Source organism: Lutjanus erythropterus, chromosome 20 (genome assembly GCF_056507025.1).
Source record: "Lutjanus erythropterus isolate fLutEry1 chromosome 20, fLutEry1.hap2, whole genome shotgun sequence".
Lineage (NCBI taxonomy): Eukaryota > Metazoa > Chordata > Actinopteri > Lutjaniformes > Lutjanidae > Lutjanus > Lutjanus erythropterus.
In genome coordinates, this window is record NC_139336.1 from 8,830,551 (window position 1) to 8,850,985 (window position 20,435).

Sequence of the window (20,435 nt, forward strand, 5' to 3'; positions counted from 1 at the left end):
GTTCAACTTACACATTAGAGTGTATGGAAGCCTATTCCTGCCAGGACAAAAGGACAACAAATGAGACGTTAGGGATGGCAAAAATAATGATATTAATGGTATGTCAAAATTGATAGTTATAGTTTTGACTTTTTATGTGAAATCATAATATGTAAAGATTATTACTTTTTTAAAAGACAAAATTATGACTCAAGTTAGAAGTTTGACTTCTTACATTAAAATAGTGCAATCTGTGTAATCAAAATTATGAGTAAATATGTATGGAACAAATTATTATATTAATTGGCTGACTTTGAAAAATAAAATAGGCATATAGATAAAATTTTTGACTCAGTCTGCAATTATTTCTATAAAATACTTCTGCCATATGCAGTCATTGTTTTTCCCAACCATATATTTTATTCTTGCCATTCCTAACTTTTAATTCCTAAAAGTCCTATTTTTATTGATATTGATCTTCCCACTACCTGGTAAAAAAAAAAAAAGGGTCTAATTTGCGCGTGCGCTCTTCACATGTGGGTCACGCGAAACCGCATTACATACACTTACTTCATCCTTCCACCAATGAGGAGATGGGGAAAACAATCTTAGCTTTGCAATAGAGCGAAAAATTTGCCGGGCCGCAGACGGAAATACAGGTCTGAGTTATTATATATGGTTTAACTAACTTATTTTAAATGTTGTGTGGGTGAACTGGTTGTGAAAGTTGCGGTTGCGACTTGCGGGGCGCTAACTTGTGGGATTAGTTTGCATGCAGCCCAGCAGCGGAGGCTGACTGCGGTGGGATGGGCTGTGAGGTGTTCAAGATGGCGGCGCCCTGTGGAGTGCAGCTACTCTAACAGGTAAACAGCTCCGATTATTAATATCTAATGTGTTTTTCTTGCAGTGAATCTCAACGCATATGACTTGTTTTACTGAACTCGAGCTGTTCGGCTCGCTTCTCCGCTGACTGAGCGCGGCTGACAGGCGAGATGAATCCCCGACCGAGTGTGGGTCGCTGCTCCCAGCTAACGTTAGCTCTCGGCGGTGGGACTGACTTGTTTTTGGAAAGACCCGGTGATGGATTTAGGAGACATTGATGCTTAAAACACTTCATTGTGACTTCATCTGCGGTTACTGTTGGGTCTGAAGAGGTTTGTCGGTTTGCATGAGGAAAGATGCCTGCATATTTTTTTATAATCGGATAAAGTAAACCCAACCCTGCCCATTGTTCTCTGCGAGTTGTTTACGACAGGCAGCAGCCAGTGGTCAGTCCACATACAGCAGCAGCAGCAGCTCTGCTGCTTCTCAGCCTGTCCGGCTCTCTGCTGCTCTCATCATGCATGTCAGTATAACAGATTATCATATGCGTTTATTTGCTTATTTGATGCCTCATTGTGCATCTCAGCTAAATAGCTCTTGCATCACACTTCCTTGCTTTTATCCTTCAGCTGCAATCAAACAGTAACCTAACAGTATTTGTCTTACAGTCATATCAACCATTACTATTCTGTTGTTCGCATGTGTTCATTTACTTGACACCACTGACACCACTGACTCCACCATCATGGAGACAAAATGGGTCACTAGTTTCACAGTTTGACCTGTTCAACCCCTTTGTCACATTGTGCTGGACTCGCTGTCAACATATCTAATGTCTGTTTGTCACAACTTTGCATGATTCATGAAAAACTAATATCTTAGTAGCAGGACTGCAACAAGGATTATGGAAATACTGAGGTCAGGAGTTCAAGTCCTTAGGAGAAACTGTCTGACCAAAAAACAAAATGAAATTTTCATATTGTTTTGAATGGTCATATTTGACTTATTCAGCTATATTTTCAATGTATTTCGTTTCATACAGCCCATTTCAAAGAGTTTTTCTCACTGGCAGAATTAAGTCCCAGGAAAAAAAAATACTAGCATCGTGACCAGGATACACCCCTGAAATACAAATGTCAGTGTGATACTGTAGCTTTTGTGCTGTTATTAAGAACAGTACTTTTTCAAAAAACAAAAACCTCAGCCTGATGAGTACAAACCTTATATCATTTCACAAAATATAAGTACATCAGCATTTAATGTCTAAACATAGAGACAGCCTTACAGGAATTTTCCAAAATAATACATAGTATAAAATAAGCTGGATATTAGCAATCTTATGAGATGACTGTTCCGGTTTGACTTCCTATTGTCATGTCAGCCTCATTAGATAAGTATCAACTGCTTTTATAGATATGTTGATAAATATCAGAGGAGCCCTTCCTCTGATTAATTTAATATTCATCGTCACCAGCCTGATGCTGCAATTTTTCGTCTGTTGCATAGCTATGAGATATAAATGCAGGGTTTAATTTTTGTGTCTGCCCATATACATGAGGAGTCTCTCATCCAATTATTCAGACATATCAATCAACGACAAACCAAAGATTGTTATAAGTAAACACACTGACAACAAACAGCACAATGCATTGCAGATCACAATACACTTCATATTTAATGTCTCAAAATTAAATAAATGTACTGGAACCAAAACAAAACAAAATCTGCATATACATCTGTTTGTATGTATATGTCTGATGTAGTTCATCAATAACTGGACTGTAATCCATATAAAGTCAAGACTTTAGCAATACACTCAGTTGTCAGTTTATTAAGGTACACCAAGCTAAAGCTAATGCAGTCTAATACAACAGGCAGGCAATAAATGTATGGTCACTTTGGAGGCTGTTTGTTGTATTGCATTATACTGAGAAGTGTTTCTAATATCTTGTCTACCATGTTAATTTCTGCGAAGGCAGACTAAATACTAGAAACACCTCCTATTATTATAACCCAATACCATGGCCTCCAAAATACTGCACAAAAACTGAACCTTTATGAAGGGAGAATTTAAAGCAGGACTCTTGTATTAGACTGGATTTGTTTTGTTAACAGTTAATGTAGCTTAATACTTCATGTAACATAAGTAAATTTGTTATCATCAAGTTACAAGTTCAGTGTGTAGGTTTTAATGGGATTTATTGCAAGAATACAGAAGAAATTAAATATACTATTCATAAGTATATTTTCATTTGCATATAACCCCCTGAAAATAAGAATTGTTTTTTTTTTTACCTTTGAATGAACTGTTTGTATTTACAGGTGTTATCCATGTTGCACCTCCATGGTGGTAGTATTGAAACTTACAGTTAGACAATACCTGCATTTCAACCCTTTTTGTACCCAGATCTAGAAAAAACAGACAATTTGTGTGTTTTTTCTCACAGCCAATCACCATAATTTTTCATTTAATGCTACATGTGATTGGCTGTCTGCTGCAGCAGCAACAGGCCGTACAGTCTGTGATATGTTGAAGTTGAGCGTGGTGTACTCGACAGCGTTGCCAGTTCAGCGCGCTGAGATGCCACCAAAACATTCAAAAGTATGGTTATGCTACATGCTTGTGGCATCTGATAAAAATAAATGCATAAAATGTGGAGGAATTATTTCAGGAATGCTTCCATTCACATGATAGGTATCAAATGAAGTCCTCAGTATCACTTTAAGTGTACTGGTATTGGTAAAAGGTCTATGCATTGGCAAGAGTCTGGGATGATATGATACAGTAGTTACAATTTAGTATATTGTGGTAATACTGTACTGTAATACTGAAATCACAAAACATAATTCTGATACTCAAGTTTATCGATGTTCTTACACCCATAACTGGTACTAATACTGTAAATTTTAAATAAAACTCAGCCATAAGTAGCCCAGAACTGACATACCAAACACTGGCTCTAGATACAGCCTTTTGTGATTTTCATAACCATTGTAGGTTCTCCTACACGCTTGGAAAGGGAGGGTGAAAGAGGTGTTTGCAATCTGCAAGCTCACAGCTAGATGCAACTAAATCCCTCACACTAGTCCTTTAAAACCTAAACACGTGCAGACTCCTGTAACCCTGTTACTGGAGAAATTAGAAATCATACCAGTGAGGCCTAATTGATTTGTGCATCAACAGAAAAGTGATTGACCACTATTTTCATAATTGATGAACTGTTCATGTCTTTAGCAATAAAGCAAAACATTCTCTGACTCTTCTGCTTCTCACATGCAAGGCTTTAGCCTCCTACTTTCCTCTGTTTTATATTCATGTGAAGTGAAAATCTTTTAGGTACTACAACCTTGAGTATCTGCTGATACCAATCTGATATGTTTTTTCTCCTCTCATAAAGAACTAATCTGTTCATAATACCTTTAATGTATTAATACCTGTTAATTGATGCACTTTGCTCAAACTAGCCATCTTAAAACAAACTCAAACTGAGAAACAAATAAAGGAAGAAATACATATTCCACAACAGGACTGTCATACAACACTGCTGCTTTATTTTATTTCAACTTATTCATACACTTTTTGTTTTTTGTTTTTTTACACAGTTTTAGCAGTGTTTGTGATTGGGCAGCACCATTCAAACATTTAACATTAAAACAAATGTAATCTGTATTACTTGTGACACTTCTCTCTTCAGGGCATGTCACTCAAAGTTTAGCAAAGCAATTTATGTAATAGCTCAGACCAGGGATCTGCAACCTGTGTGATTAAAAGAGACATTTTTGGCCAAAAAGGGGGGAAAAATCTGTCTGGAGCTGCAATTGTTATATTCTCTATTTTCCCTTAAGACTTTTTTGGCATCCATAGGACCCTCAAGAGGACTAGCCACAATCAAAATTTAGAGGGAAAGCCACAGAGCCAAGACGTTCTTTAAAAAAGACTTTCTCTAAAAAAATCTGGTGTATAGGCGACATATTTTAAAGAATCACTTTACACAAAATTTCATGGCAACATACTGTAATAGATTTTGGAATTTTGAGCCCAACTCAAAATCGTATGTTTTGAAATAAACTTTAAAAAGTTTTGCTGACCTTTAGCTGAGATAATTCGCTATTCTTCTTTATATAAACTCGAATCTTTGAGTTTTAGAAACTTCACAGTGAACTGTATACCTAATTTGTCATTATTTTTGTGCCTGAAAATGAAATGGTTTTAATTGAAAATATAGCAGTTTTAACCATCATTCCCTTTCACTTCAAAGAATTTACTCTACAGTTTTTTAAATACAACATTTTAGTGTTTCTCAAGAGTTAAGTTCATGCAACTTAACAAAAGGTCAGTAGTTAGTAAAACTTCTTCAAAACTTAAGAGTTTGAGTTGGGCTCAACAAAACTCTATTTCAGTACACTTGGCTTTGAATTTTGTGTTGTCTCAACTTTTTCATAGACCTACAACAAAATGATGAAAATGTTAAAAAATAACTGTTATTCATTTCTGTATGATGATGCTGCATTTGGCTCTGGAGCCTCAGGTTCCAGACCCCCATCTTAGACTAATGGATTTTATCTAATTATACTTTTTTTCAGCACCAGTATTCGATCTAGTGATTTTTGGCCAGTATCAGGCCATTACTGATACTGAGTATCAGATTGGCTCATTTTTAAATTGTTTGTTGGATAAAACATCCTGAGACGTCACATTGAGCTCTAGGAACTAGTGATGGACATTATTTTGCTCTATGAAATTGAAGAGTTAATCTTAAAACCCTGTTCAGTCCAGTAAACGACTGTAATATTCCCATTGCATTTTCTCCCCTGCATCAAGCCCCTGTCTGCTAGCTGAATGGGACAGTTGGGCTGGGTTGTTTGTCTCTTTTCCCAAACGGCTTTAAAATATTCACACGGGGGGAAAAGGAGCCTGTTGGTAACAGCGTGCACACATCCAAATGTAATTTCCAGTGTGTACATGGAAGTGCTCGCGCTGCATAAAGGTTCTTTGTGTCCTCCTGAGCGTTCCCAAGCTGCCTGAGATCACACTGAGGGTGCTTCGTGTTTGTGCCTCTGACCTGTCCCTGCAAGACGCTGGCTCGCTCGGACGGTGAAAAACAGCCACGTTTGAATCCATGACTGAGCAGCTAACTGATCACAGGAAGACAATCGCACTGTGACTTCTGTGAATCAACAAACAGGAGCACATTGGAGCATTTATCATCTTATTTTGATTTGTTATAAATGAGAGAAGCCTGAGGAGAGTATTATTGTAACATTTCTTCTTAGAGGGAAGTGTTTTTATCTGACATATGACTTTGAAATAAAATATAATACGCTGGTTATTGATTTATTCCTCTCCAAATTAGCTCCTGTTGTCTTGGTTTTGGTAGCATGTGACTCCATGAAAGTTTTAATATTCTGCACGAATGGAATAGTTTATAGCAAGTACACTTATAAAAAAAACAACCAAATTCAGCCATATTAGGATTCTAATCATCTTCTAGCACGTTGAGTGTTGTGGCCTAAGTGTTGAAAGGAGATCTGAAGAGCTGATGAGATCGCTGCTGCTGATTCATTACTCCTGTTTGGGAGTAAGCTGCTGGGTGCAGACACCCTGACGATAATGACCTGCCTGTCAGGATTATTTATGCCTGTTTTTCAGATGGAGATTTGCGAAGGCTCCCCTGGCCTCCTTTACTTTCAATGACTGACTCAGCGTCTAGCTTAAATGTATCATTGACAACGTAAATAGACTAATAACCTGAAATGGTAAACACATTAGGCCGGGTTGTGTGTACGTGTTTTTTTTCCAGTCATATATTAAATGCATCTCTTGAATTAAAGCAAATAACAAATGGAGGGATTGCAGTTGGTCATCCTTGGCAGGGTCAGATGAGGTGCTGGTCATAGCCTCTATTAGGATCTATCACAGTGTCTTAATTACAGCTTGGAAGTTGTGGAGGTGGACGTTTTCCACCTTATTTGTTTGCTTAATCAGTTCTAAATCTGTTCACTGAACTTTTCTTTATATGTGCTACATTGTGAGGTAGGTTCATTTGTAATTCAAGATGTCACAATTAATTGAATATTGCCATAAAAGTGTCTCGATACTATGTAATTGCAGTTGTACATAGTTTTGTCATTCATTGCTAAAGACAGTTCATGCAAATTCCATTTTTATTTAAGAAATAAAGCAGAAGCACTTTTACTTAAAGGGTAAAATTAATTCTACGCAAAAAATGCTGCACACATCGGCTTTATTATTTAATAAAGGAAATTTTCCAGGCATAGATGCTAATATTTTCCATGTTCCATGTAAGTCCGTGTTTGGTGACCCAAGTTAAACTTATGTAAAAAGAATGCAGAACCTTAACACAGCCTTTCTTAACTGTGAAAAGTTGTGTTGTCCACTTTTCCCATGAATAGTGGTGTGTTGTTTCCAAGGAGAAACAAACCTCTGCTATTTGGGGACATTGGTGGCACACATGCAATACGTTACATCCCAGTGAGTTAAACTCTTTCTTCCATTCACTTGGTTGCCTTTTCATTTTTTTATGGGCCACCTTTTGTGATTCTGGTTCTTCTGTATGGATCCATTAGCAGTTTGAGTAGGCTTAGTGACACCATACATTAGAATCTTAGATATGTTTGTTGCCAGCCGTTTACGAATACTGTTCACTGTTTCCGCAGAATGTTGAGCTAAAAGGCGTGAAGGAATCAGGATGTTTGTGAAATGTGTTGAGGATGGAACCTGGTGGACACAAGGGGCCACCTGTATGGAGTATGTGGTGGCCATAGAGTCACTATTTGTGGCCCCAGGTCATCAGGCCATGGATAATGTCAAACCCTGAAGTTGGCACTTTGTTATTTTATTATCATGATAAATATAGTTTTGTGTACTTCTTATCCCGGGAAAATCCTAGACAATGGACTAAACTCGGGATAAAAAAAGGTGCCAGTATAAAATGAGGTTAAAGAGTCATTCTAGAATATAAACATTAGTTGTTCCAACTTAAGTGTAGCCCAGGGTTAGTAGAAGCACAGCGTGAATCAGATACTCCTGGGTTAAAAATGTGTGTGTGAAAAGGGGCTAAGTCATCCCAGGGTCAGCTCTTAGCCCGGGGCTAAGGATAGGCAGCGCAAAGAACTCTCTTATGGTTTAACAAAAGGGGGAGAATTAATTTCTGTCCTCATAAAACATTTGCAAAGTAATTTTAATCCTCTTTTGTTAATGTCCGTGTGTACCTGCAAGCAGTCTTTTTGTTCCCTGCCTTTGTTTGAGCACTGGTGGATATCCTGGCCTGTTAGCACCACCTGTGGATTAGTGGAGTAGTGTGAAACCATTGGCAGGACTGTTTATTGCATCAGCCAAGGCACAAACTAAACAGTGACCTACTCAAACTTTTCCATAGCAGTATTAGAGCTTAAAAACTCCACAGGGAACCTCTAGTTTCTCCAGATGTTCTACCAATAAATCTTAAAATTTGTATTGATTAAATATTTTGGCCACTTAGCGGTTGCACAACAAGCTGTAAACACTCCATCGACATATTATCACCTTATAAAGTTAATGGGACTAATTTGTTAGCAAACAGTTGCTTATTTACACAGCCAGCAGACACAGAGCAACATTAGTATTCGTTTGGAGTCCTGTTTGTGTCCACCTGGTGTATGTGAGTCCAACATTAACTGTCCTTACACTGTTGTGCTCTCCACCACCTCCTGAGGGGAATATCTGCCTTGTTAGTGGGTGAATGCCTCATCATGTTCACCAGCTAGTCACTAACTGACTCTGTCATTAATCATTTAGGCATGTTGTTTCAACTAGCGAGCAAGTTTGGTCAGTGTGCAATTGCTAATGATCTTTTGCCAGTTAACCCCATTATAACAACACACAGCTTGCAGTTATTGTTTTCAGTGGTATTAGAAAATTGTGTATTATTTCTTTAATATGGCTGTTATCAATTGTAGCCTAACCAGTGACATGTGAAAACAGTAGTGATTAAACTATAGAGAATTAACATCTGGCTCTGCAGTCCCCTCTGCTCATTGTTTAGTTGTCCACCCCACAACTTAAAGGCACAGTTCACTCCCAAATCTTTTTTTTTTTTTTTTTTTTTTGCCTGGCCTGTAGTGTTACTTAGCTGTCTAGATTTTTTGGGTATGAGTTGCAGGGTTTTGGAGATATCAGCCTTACTAATGTCTGTCCTCGCTCCAAGAGAATGCTTGTGGTGCTCAAAGCACCAAAAAAATTCATTTGAAAACTTGATTACTGAAGATAGTCCACAGACAATTGACCCTTCGCTATGCCGTGCCTCCTAACAGCAGCTGTCCAATCATAGGTTAGCAACTGGACTTGTAACTAGGGCTGGCAAGCTTTCCATTTCTCTACATGGTGAAGGTCTGCAGGAGGCTCAGAGAAGAGCGATACTTGACGTTTCATGAATCTGGAGGGTGATGTCCTTTTGTAGTCTCTCAAAAACGTGAAACACAAGAGCACACATCTGCTCTAACATAAGCTGCGAACATTAGCATGTCTGGTTAAGTAATGCTAGTTTACTAGCTGCAGTAACTTACTGTCCAGCCAAACTTGTGAGATGTCACTGCATCTGCATTTGTCATGTGGGGCTTTGAGGAGGAGGAGGATGTGGACTGATGCAGAATCAAAGTGGGTTGACGACAAAGCATCTCGCTCTCGCTTGCTGTCTCAGGTGTAAGTCAGGCTAGCTTAGCTCTCTGCAGCTGTCTTCTGCATTCGCGGTCTAGCTGGCCCAGATGGGTGACCCGTCTCAATGTCAGCTGCACTTCCTTTTTCCATGTTAATGAGTGTATTTTTGTCATCTATCATGTTGATATACCTGCCATATTTCACTAGCCGACCAGTGTTTGCTGAAATGTAAGCTAGCTTTAGCCTAAGTCTTCTAGCATTAATGTTACATCATGTACATAGCTGTTAGATAACTTCACATAAACACGTTCTTGTTTTAAAACGTGTCAGGTGGAGACTTCTCATCAGACTCAAGGAGTTAGCAGTAGCTTACATCAGCCAGCTACACTTATGAAATCTGATTGAGTCATTATTTTAGCCAACAAAATCTACTGTAGTCAGGTATAAATGAGAGGCTGCTTTTGTTTATATCTTTAAGGAATCAAAGACCTCGTTTCAACAATTTATCCCAATTTTGATGTTAACTCTGCCACTGTCATCACCATAAACTGCATAAATCCAATGCAAGGATGAAAAGTTTGGCAGGCGTGGCAACAGTAACTAAGGAGGGCGGGGCTATTGTTATGAGCTGTTTCAGGTCAGAACTACTTTCTATCTAGTAGAAAAGAAAGTAATTCCAGTAGATGCTAAAGTAGTTCTGGTAGATTCTAATGTAGAAAGAAAGTAGTTCCTACATGAAACTGCTCACAACAAGATCTGTGGATTATTTTGAGTAATTAGGTCATGATTTTTGGAAGAGAATTCTGCTTCTTAAACTTTACTAAGGTATGTCAGTATTGTCACTAAATTTTGTGTGTCAAAAGTAAAAGTAGTATTACTCATTGTGAATTTAAATGGTCTCTGTCAGTGCTGTGTATCTGTGTAATCTGTGTATTATATTTTACTGCTGTAAAATAGATTGTGCTCATTTTACTACTTTATATATTGTTGGGTAGTTTAATCTACAGCAATGCATCACATTCTGTGAGATCATCCTATGTTTGCACTATTTGAGAAGTTACAGGATGTTATTTTAGAGGAAATATGTATACGGAATAGGTATTGTGGATTAGCCTAAAATACTGAGAAATCATTTTTAAGCCATATTGCCCAGCTGTACCCCTAGTGGCCAAAACATCTGTTATAGTTCAACCTTTATCATCCAGGGAAGTTTCAGAGCAGAGCTCTTTTTTCCTTAACACCCTGTTCACACTCACACAGTTTCACACATTCGCACCTGGAAATTGCCCAGTACACCCACAGTCTTATCTGGTGGACACTGATCAGCTCCACTAAAGACGTTGGGGGGTTAAGGCCTTTGCTCAAAGGCAAAGTACATAATTAGATTTGACTAAAGCCTATTTGAAATTGTTATACAGAATTCGGCATCACTGAAATGTGTGTCTTTTTCAGCTAAGTCATTGTGTTCTTATGTGTATCACATTAATAAACTGCAGAAGAATAGAAGTGTGTGTCTGTGATATTACTCATAGTTAATTCTGGTGGGATGACCTCATGGGATCTGATGCAACATCTCAAGACCATCACATCACCAGTTCATTTTATATTGAGAGTCGTTATTCTTTATGTCTGAATAAAGTCGATAAAGGACCAGTTACCTCATTGTGGACAGCTTTTACATTTTTCAAATATGAAGAAACCTTTAGCACAAACCCTGCTGCCAAGTACTGAGTTGGTGTCGTTACGTGACCACTAATCCTAGATCAGAGCTCTAATTCTGGGAAATGTTTATGAATTGGTCTTTTTTTTTTTTTTTGCGACATAGAGGTGCCTGGAGACTGTATTGGTGGGTGGCCCCAGGAGTCCTCCAGGCAGGCAGGGACGGACACCGTGAGAGAGACGCTGCCTCCACCCCCAGCACTGCCACCACCATGGCCAGGGAGCAGCCCAACGTGGGGGACCTCCTCCCACTCCTGGAGACCTCTGACCTCCACCAGCTAGAAGAGGTCAGAGGCCTCATCAACGAGCAGCTCAGCACCGGTACGACCGCTTGGCGTGTTTACGGTCAACATGGTTTTACTATATCTGTGTTAAGCTTTCCAGGGAGCTTTGAGATAGTGCAGCATTCCTGATGCGTTTGGCCAGTGTGTAAAGCTCACACTTTATTTTTGCTTTATTTATGTCCTTTTTAACATCTGTTTGAATGGAATTTCCTGAGTTAGCATGCCAACAACTCCTCCTTTCAAGAATCTAACTAATTCAAATGATCCTTCCTGTTTTTCCTTGAAGAGCGAGGGTCCATGCTGCTGAATGGGCTGGTGGACTACTTTTTGGAAACAAACTCTGCCCAGGCCATGCATATCCTCTCCTCGGTCAGAGAGCCACATGATAAGGTGAGAAACACCCCAAAGCAAGACTTCAATGTCAGTGAAATCTGTCCCTTCCAATAGAATCAATGCAGTCAGAGGATCCGCCCAAGGTGGTGAAATGAATCAGCAAGAATATCCTGCATCAAGTTAGACTATGTTGGCATGTGGATTTAAACTGTTGACTATTAACAGGCCATCTTGACAGTGCCGACCTTTGAGGGGGCAAAGAGTCAGAGAGTTCAAAGTAGAGGAAGCTATTGTAGCTTTTTAGTGTAATTACACCTTGCACGTCTATTTAACCTCATCTGTTGGAGTAGAACTGTTTCACTTAAGAGGAATAAACAACCTTAAAATGTCTCTTTAGCAAGCAGTGAGTTAAACTAACTGACTGAACATTTTACTGTCACTAACCTCACTGTCTTTACACTGGGGCTGGGTATTCATCCAGATTTCCCATAGCGATGCGATTCAGTTCACAAGGTCCTGATTCAGTATTGATTCAGTTAGGGGTATTTCATTTACCATACCAATTTTGCCTGTATATGAAAGATTTTCAGAGAACTAATGCTATAAAGTGTGCAAGGAATCCTCTAACGTGGTGCATTATTACAAATATTCATGTTTGTATTAAGAACTGACCCCAATGCAGTTATATTAACAGTGTTCTCCCTATCATTGTTTTCAAACTAAACCACACATCCATGGGAGAAAAGACATCTCTGCTGCTTGCATTTCACCATGCAGTTACAAAACAAGAACATAAACAAAAAAGATTCCTCGAATTAGAACTCAACAACAGCCCCTTCTCGTAATCTAGTTGAACATTTTTGCGTGTCTATATTCAATCAGAGTAAACTCTGTGTGAAGTGGTCAATCCATGACTGGAAGCGAATGCGTCTCCTCCCTGTTTCACATAGAAATGAGTGGGAATTTAATTTCGGTCTGACTGCACAACACACATCTGTCACAGCTTGCCAACAGCCAGTTAGCAAACTTGTTAGCTCATTAGCTTGGCTACGTCTCTGACAGGCTAATGTGAGCTGTGCCTGGAATATTTGCACAGACTATTTCTTTCCTTCTCAAGCCAATCCCCAGTTTGACTCCTCTGGAATGAATTAACATCACTGCAAAAATCTTGGTGTGTCCATGTCTTTCTCTCAGTATTTAAAATAGAGCTGCACAATTAATTGAAATTTTATCGAAATTTTATCCAAGTCGCAATGCGGCTTTCTGCAATTTTCAATTTGCACAAGGTGCAATATTTGTTAAAGGCAAAATATGTGTCAAAACACTTTTAAATTAATGAAAATGGTGAGGCAGAGATGTCCCACACATCAGATTGTACTGACATTAAAAAAACATTTTAGTTTGTCCTGCTAAAACTGCTACACAATAATCAGTTGAATGTGTTTGTCAATCACAATAAAAATAATGATGTAAAAATGATCATTACCTCTCAATGTTGCAAATCATATCCCAATTCTAATATCAGTCGCAATAATCACACTTAGCTATTTTTTCAAAATTGTTCAGCCCTGATTTAAAATCAGTTTATTTACTATTAGCCACCACATTTTAAGTATAGGCTTTTGCATTTTTAGACTTTTTAAACAGTCCATAAAAAAGCTTAATTGAATACAAACAGAAGTTAAAAATACCAATCAAAAGAAAACACTACTAATATATAAAGAGGACTGCAGTCTTGTCAATAGTTTGTCTCCCATTATTGTTCATTACAAAATATAGTGATTTGAATAAGAGGAAACATTTTTCATCTTGAATCTCTGAGATAATAGGCATTTATTGTGTGGGTAGATTTGTATCCTCAACTCTTCAGTTGCTTCCATGTTGTTGCTGTTGGGTTTTTCTGTTGTGTGGATTTTGAGGCCATTATAATGGCTTCTGCGATCTCCTCTGATTTTATTTTTATCAGATTGTCTGTGTTTATCGATATATAGATGTGAAAAAAAGAAGAACAGCTCCAGCTACTTGGTCGTATTAAATTCAGAGCTAACCCTGCTGTCCCTCCTTCCTCCACAGCACCTTCTTGACAAGATGAACGAGTGTATGACCAAACAGGCCTGCCGGCTGCCCACCCTCACCCTGCTCGGCCATGTAATCCGCAAGCAGCCGTCCTGGATCCACAAGATCGCTCGATACCCTCTGCTGCTCTCGCTGCTCAAATGCCTAAAGGTAACAACTCAGTGAGCAACAAAAAAATTCTTTTCGGGGCAATGAGAGGTGTGTGTGGATGGATGAGGATGAGAAAGTTCTATTTCAGCTTCTTTTATAATTGATATTATCACATATCTTGCAAAGGTCTGGCGCTACATCAAGCAGTAGGCAGGTCAATTAACAGCTACTTAAGTGAATGTTTGGATTTATTTAATCCTCACTGGTCCTCAAGGATGCCTTTAAAGCCTCTTTGTAACTTTTGTAAGATTAATACTGGCCAGCTCTGGTTTGATGTAGAATCTTATTGATTAGCTTTGTCAAGCTCCTCACAGAGACACTGCATGCTTATCTACTCACACTGGACAGAGGTGAGCTTCACAGTGTTGCTGCACAGATATGTGGTGATTAGACTCTTGATTAGACTAAAACCTGGAAAAGCCTGTATTAAACATCCCAACACACTCTGCACAGACATCTGTGGACAACACAGACGTGTAGTAGTTAGATTTCTTTCTGGAGTCAGCTTTGAGGACGTGTTTGACACGTGCACATGAGCTCGACGTCTACAGGATCCACACTGTCCAAACAAATTGGGGACACATGGATGTCCGCAGAGAGCCTATGTGTACACCCTCTCATGACGAAATTTATGTTGCACAGACCCACGCGAATGTACAACACCGGCTTAGCAGCCTTTTCAGTAATCAGGTTTATTGCAAAGCAGTGCAATGCTTGGTTTGGAGTGAAATTAGTGAATACAGCTGTACCTTTTTGGGCCTTTTCCACTGGAGCTTTTGGCCGCTCTGAGTCAAACTGTGCCACGCTGATTTGCATTTTTCTTACATATTTCTTGGTTTTGCTTCTTCATAATAAAAGCTGTAAATAACACAATAGCACAAGACTTCTACTGTGAATAATTTATAGGAAGGTCAGTGTTTATTCGCCGTTTTACAGCTGCTCAAGCTATAAGCTACACATCTTCAGTTAAAGACACACCTTTAAGCGAGTAGCCTTGTGACAGTGGTAATGCAAAGCCCTGCAAACGCCACAATTGTAACACATTATACTGAAATGATGTACATAGTGCAAATTTGTCCAGCTAAACATTGATGCACTTGTGCATCAATACAGCCATGCTAGCGTCTACAACATGAGTGTCTGAAGCTGTTTGTCTATCTCTCTCCATCTATAATTTTGTTATCCTGATTGTCCATACTGTAATTTTACTATGGTGGTCTATTCTGTACTCATGTTCTTCCTTCCTGTTTGTATATCTGTCATCTTTTTCTTCATTTTGTTTCCCCTTTTAAGTGGTTTTGGGGAGTTTTTCCTTGTCTAAATTGTCTAAGAACAGCAGGTTTTGTATGCTGTACAGAATGTAGAGACAGCAGTGTAAGCTGGGCCATAAAAATGAAATTTATGTGGCTATTTTTTTAAACAGCGGATTAAATACTGGTTGTCATAAAGAACTGACGTGGTAAAATGTTCCTTGTCGTTGTATTTGAAACATCAAGAGAAGGATGTTTATTTTAATTTCAACCTTTTATGACTTGATAAATAAACTTGTCTCCTGGCAGACTGATACGGATGTAGTGGTGCTGATAACTGGAGTGCTGGTGCTGATCACTCTGCTACCCATGATCCCTCAAGCTGGGAAGCAACACCTGTGGGAATATTTTGACATCTTCGGCCGCCTGGCGTCTTGGAACCTGAAGAATCCCGGTAGGAGCTTCCTGTCATGACTCACAAAATTAGAGTTTTTACATTTTCTGCAGACTGATATATATATATATATATATATATATATATATATATATATATATATATATGTTGAAATGAGGTCATTTGAACTAATATTGTGAAAAATATTTTCCTGCCCTTAAATATTGTATTTAATGTATTATGTGAATCTTCTCTGCTAAAGAGGCAGCCACTCATATGCTTCTGAAAGGATGTTTGCACTCGCAGCCATCTAGGCAGTTAACTGGAGCATGAAAATCCAAATTTGGTCAAAGAGGAGGATGTCTGGGTGGATAAATGGGCCAAAACAAACAACAATAAAAAAAAACCTGTAACTTGGTTAACCAATTATCTTGTTGTTTTGGTTGAATTTTTTAGTCTGGAGTGTATAATTTCCTTGTCTTTTTTCCTCTGACATTTTCATGTTCAGGCCATGTTTCAGAGGTTTACCTAATCCACCTGCACGCCAGCGTTTATTCACTCTTCCACCGTCTCTACGGCATGTACCCGTGCAACTTTGTGTCCTACCTGCGCTCCCATTACAGCATGAAGGAGAACATGGAAACATTTGAGGAAGTAGTGAAGGTGAGGATATTATCCCCGCTGCTGGTCTTTTGTTGCTCAGCAGTTTCTGTAGCCAAATGATCACTGACATCAGTTTTGTTTTCCAACTTTCCGTTCAGCCGATGCTCGAACATGTTCGTATTCACCCAGAGCTGGTGACGGGAACCAAGGACCATGAGCTCGACCCCACCAGGTGAGTCTCACACCCCTCTGCCGGGCGAAGTTTGATCTTTTCCAAGTTTACTGCATCATTTTGACTAATGGCGCTCTGCTTTGTCATAGGTGGAAAAAGTATGAAATCCATGATATCGTCATCGAATGTGCCAAAGTGTCTCTAGACCCCAAGGAGGCATCCTGTGAGGAGGGCTATGCCACCATGCCTGAGAACTTTTACCCCCAAATCCACCTGCGACCACAAGACAGCACTTCCAGCCCCTATACAGATCTCCACAGCAGCTACGGTCAGAAATCACTGCATACATATCAAACTTAAAGCCCCTGGAAAACTGGTTTTAAATAGTAAAAATGCAAATGTGATATCAAAGTTTAGTGTCTCATTAAGCATTCTCAAAAAATCTGAGTGAAATGAAATGTTTATAACTATTACAACTACTAGTTCAAACCCAGTTTGATTGATATCTCCCTCAGGAGTACCGACACAGAACCTAAGCAATGCACTGCTGTGGATGGGAGCAGCAGCAAAAGTATTTTAGCCACTTTGTGTTCGTGTCATGTGTGACTTTGCTGATTTAACACAGTAGTTAGATCCGAAATAGTGTTACTTGCTGCGGATTGAGGCAGCGACTTTTGTGATCAGCGAGATAAACTTGATATTTTTTGTCAAAGAATTTTGGAGCAACATAACCACCTCAGTTCCCTGTTATTGAGTTCACTCAGACTCAAAGAGGCAAATGAAGCAGGATTAGAGACGTTTCGCTGCACACTTTGAGTGGGACAACTGACGTGGATTTTTTTTTTGATTAGTTCATGGATTTAATTGCATAATTTTCATAATAAATGTCCACGCTGAAACAATTATACAATTTTGGGTTAAAACTACTATTATATATCTGCTGATTTTAATTTCTTAACAACACATAACAGTAAAGTTATCCAGGTATCAGTCAGGCTTTAAAATTCTTGCCTTGTAAGCCTCTGCAGCAAGTGAAAAATGACTGGATAATGCAGTTGGTTTGTATTTTATCAGTCAACTCCTTCCTCAACACGATGTTCAAGACTTTACAGGAAGATGATTGCAGTCATTACATAACCAGCGTTATGAGAGGAAGTTGCAATTGGCAGAAACATCCGTTTTCAGTTATGAACATTAAACAGAATTTTTATGAGTCTTTGCTCCTTTAGATGTCATTATGTTAACCGTAATGACACTAACATCTAACCGACTATCAAAAACTTAAGCTCTTGTTTGGGGGAAATAATGGCTCAGTGATTGAAGTTATTAGTTTACAGTCTTTTTGTCTTTTCTGTTGGAACTTAACACAACAGTTCATCAGTATCTAACATTTAGTGAGAGTTACTTTGAAATGTCAGGGGTCACATTTAGATGTTACATGTGTATTTTAATATGAACAGCTCTTAACCTGTGAGAGTGTAAAGGAGGAATGTGTAATATATTAAATCCTTTATCATGATAAACAGAATTTTGTATGAGAATATCAGTATCTTTAATGATATGGTAAATTTAATGGGACTGTATCTTAATGATTAAATAATCACTGCAGAAATTGCAGAAAAAAAAATCCAGTGTTGCCATAAGGAGTTCTGCTCTTTGACTAATACATCTAGAGATGTCATGTATTGTGTTTTATAATTTTCTCTGTTGAATTAATAAACCACTTAAACCAAGAGTACCTTTCTGTCCACAATGTGGATTTAGTGAATTATTATTATTATAGAAGATAATGCAGATAATGAAGATAATTTGAAGATAATTGTTTTTATTTTCATTTAAAATTTTTATTACCATTTCATTGACCTGATGTCATTTTGGATATTGATTTTGGAATATTTTTTATTCTCTAATACCAGTACCAGCATTTGCCCCAAAAATCCAGTATCGGTCAGGTTCTGTTATTTAACATTAAGTGCAAAATAAATAAAAGAAATCCTCTCTATAGTATTATTGACAGTAAGTAGTGGCTGTGCCCATTTATTGTTATACATAAATAACAAGCTACTGTTTGTTTTTTGTTTCTTTTTCAGAATGACTCTCTTTCAATTTCACTTTGCTTTTCAGTCCCAGTTATTATTTAATGATTTTTAAATGTTTTGTTTGACATCAGTCAATCTACTGTATATTGACTTTTCATGACAATAGATGTTATGTTGGAACTGGACCAAAAATATGCTTTTTGGCATAATTAAGTTATATGATTGTAATTTAAGTCTTTTGGACTTTTGAACTGTTTATCAAACAAAACAAGACATTTGACACTTTGGCACAGGGGAACTTGTGATTGGTGTTTTTCACAATTTATTTCTTTTTTTTTATACATCACACCAAACCAATGATGAAAACATTTACAAACATTCACAATTTTTTTGAGTGAGACCCTTGTATTTTTGATATTACACCTTGTATTTGCTAACTGGTGTAAAGGACAAACACAAAACAATAGTGGCCAAAAGAGCAGAGAGAGACCACTGGTTGTGAGGAACTTCCATTTGAAGATTGATCAGACTGTTTGTCTTCTTGACAACAGGAAGCTCTTCTTCGACCCCGTTCTCGACTCCACGGCAGCCGCTACCCCCGCCCCTGTCCTTGCCCCCCTTCTCAGGGACACAGTCCTCCTACCGCAGCCCTCAGACCTCCAGACGGCAGGTAAGATCATCCATAACACGTTCAGGAGCTGTCAAAGTCTTGGTTTAGGACGCGGGATTGGTCGGTAGTTGATCAGAGGGTAACACCAGAGCACTACATCGTTAAGCTTCTGTTTGCTGCTCGCTCTTGTACACACAGTGATGTTTACAGTCCATATATCACCTGTCAGATGCGGTGAGTTGATTACTTTCCTGCAAAAAAAAACACACAACGCCCTCAATCAGAAGAGCGACTGCCCTCTATTTTTTTGTTTTTTTAAAGACACAGGGAGGAAGAGAGTGGACAGACGGGTCAATCTTTAGGAATTACAGCGCATGTCCTCCCCGTCCTCGTCCTGGTACCTCTTTGTATACCCTCCCTAAGGCTGGTTGCCATAGAGATGCCACCTCTCCCTTTCTATTATTGGGCCAGCCACACGAGGGAGGGGTCTGGGTGTTTTTCTGTCCCCTGGGGGTCTGTCTGAGGATTTGTCTCTGCACTCCCTCTGACCCAGACAGACGAGAAATCTGGAAAACATGGGCGACCTGCCAGTTTAAGAAAATTAACATTTTTAATCAAGTGTGTGTTGTTGACTTCTTCTTCCTCTTATTATTATTATTATTATTATTATTATTATTATTATTATTATTATTATTGTTATTCTTTCCTCTTCCTGTTATTCTAATTATCTCAATTCTTGTTATCCTTGTTCTTATTATTCTTATACTTATCATTCTTATAATCCTATTTTGAATTATCCTTATTCTTATTATTCTTATCCTTATCCTTATTATATTGGGGGATACACAAGTAAAACAGTGCTTTGTGTTGATGAGATGTCCTTGAATCAAGATGCTGAACCTCCACATAAAATGAAAGTCACATATTTCAATAAAGCTAAACATTTACAGCTGAATGCTTGAGTCCTGACATATATCAGCAAGATAAAAGTATCTGCAATTTTAGATACATTTTGATGTGGTGGTATGATAAATATGTACTCGTTCTCTGTTATGATAATTACAGCAGTAACACTAACAATAATGTAGTCATTTGATGCCAAAAGAAGCCAAAAAATGTGCCTTCTGTGACGTGAGGTCAGAAGTTGGGTCAGAGATTTATCAAGGCAGACGATCTGCCGCGGGCTAAACTCTCGATTTTTGATTTAATGACAGACTCCTACTAACTCAGAGCCTCCCCCAGGAACTTGTTAAGCCCAGGTGTTGAGGCACCCAGATCTAATCTTGTCTCATGATCAGGTTAGTTGGTATGACTATGAAACAGTCTCAGTTTATCACTGACGTGTCTG

General features: G+C 38.5%; 1 protein-coding gene across 3 annotated transcripts in view; it reads left to right on the top strand.

The window, feature by feature from the left end:
* The first annotated feature begins 568 nt into the window (after window positions 1–568).
* Window positions 569–20,435, top strand: part of tsc1b (TSC complex subunit 1b) — a 41,556-nt gene continuing 21,689 nt past the window's right edge. Inside the window, exons 1-9 of one of the 3 annotated variants that reach the window (XM_084745621.1) lie at window positions 569–842; window positions 11,283–11,497; window positions 11,747–11,850; window positions 13,867–14,019; window positions 15,579–15,723; window positions 16,172–16,326; window positions 16,425–16,498; window positions 16,588–16,766; window positions 19,029–19,147. In XM_084745621.1, the coding sequence (XP_084601747.1) occupies window positions 11,389–11,497; window positions 11,747–11,850; window positions 13,867–14,019; window positions 15,579–15,723; window positions 16,172–16,326; window positions 16,425–16,498; window positions 16,588–16,766; window positions 19,029–19,147 (1,038 nt within the window). In that variant the 5' untranslated portion in view covers window positions 569–842; window positions 11,283–11,388. Of the gene's footprint in view, window positions 843–983; window positions 1,134–11,282; window positions 11,498–11,746; window positions 11,851–13,866; window positions 14,020–15,578; window positions 15,724–16,171; window positions 16,327–16,424; window positions 16,499–16,587; window positions 16,767–19,028; window positions 19,148–20,435 lie in introns of those variants that run through there. The other 2 variants (XM_084745619.1, XM_084745620.1) reach the window with 2 other exon arrangements.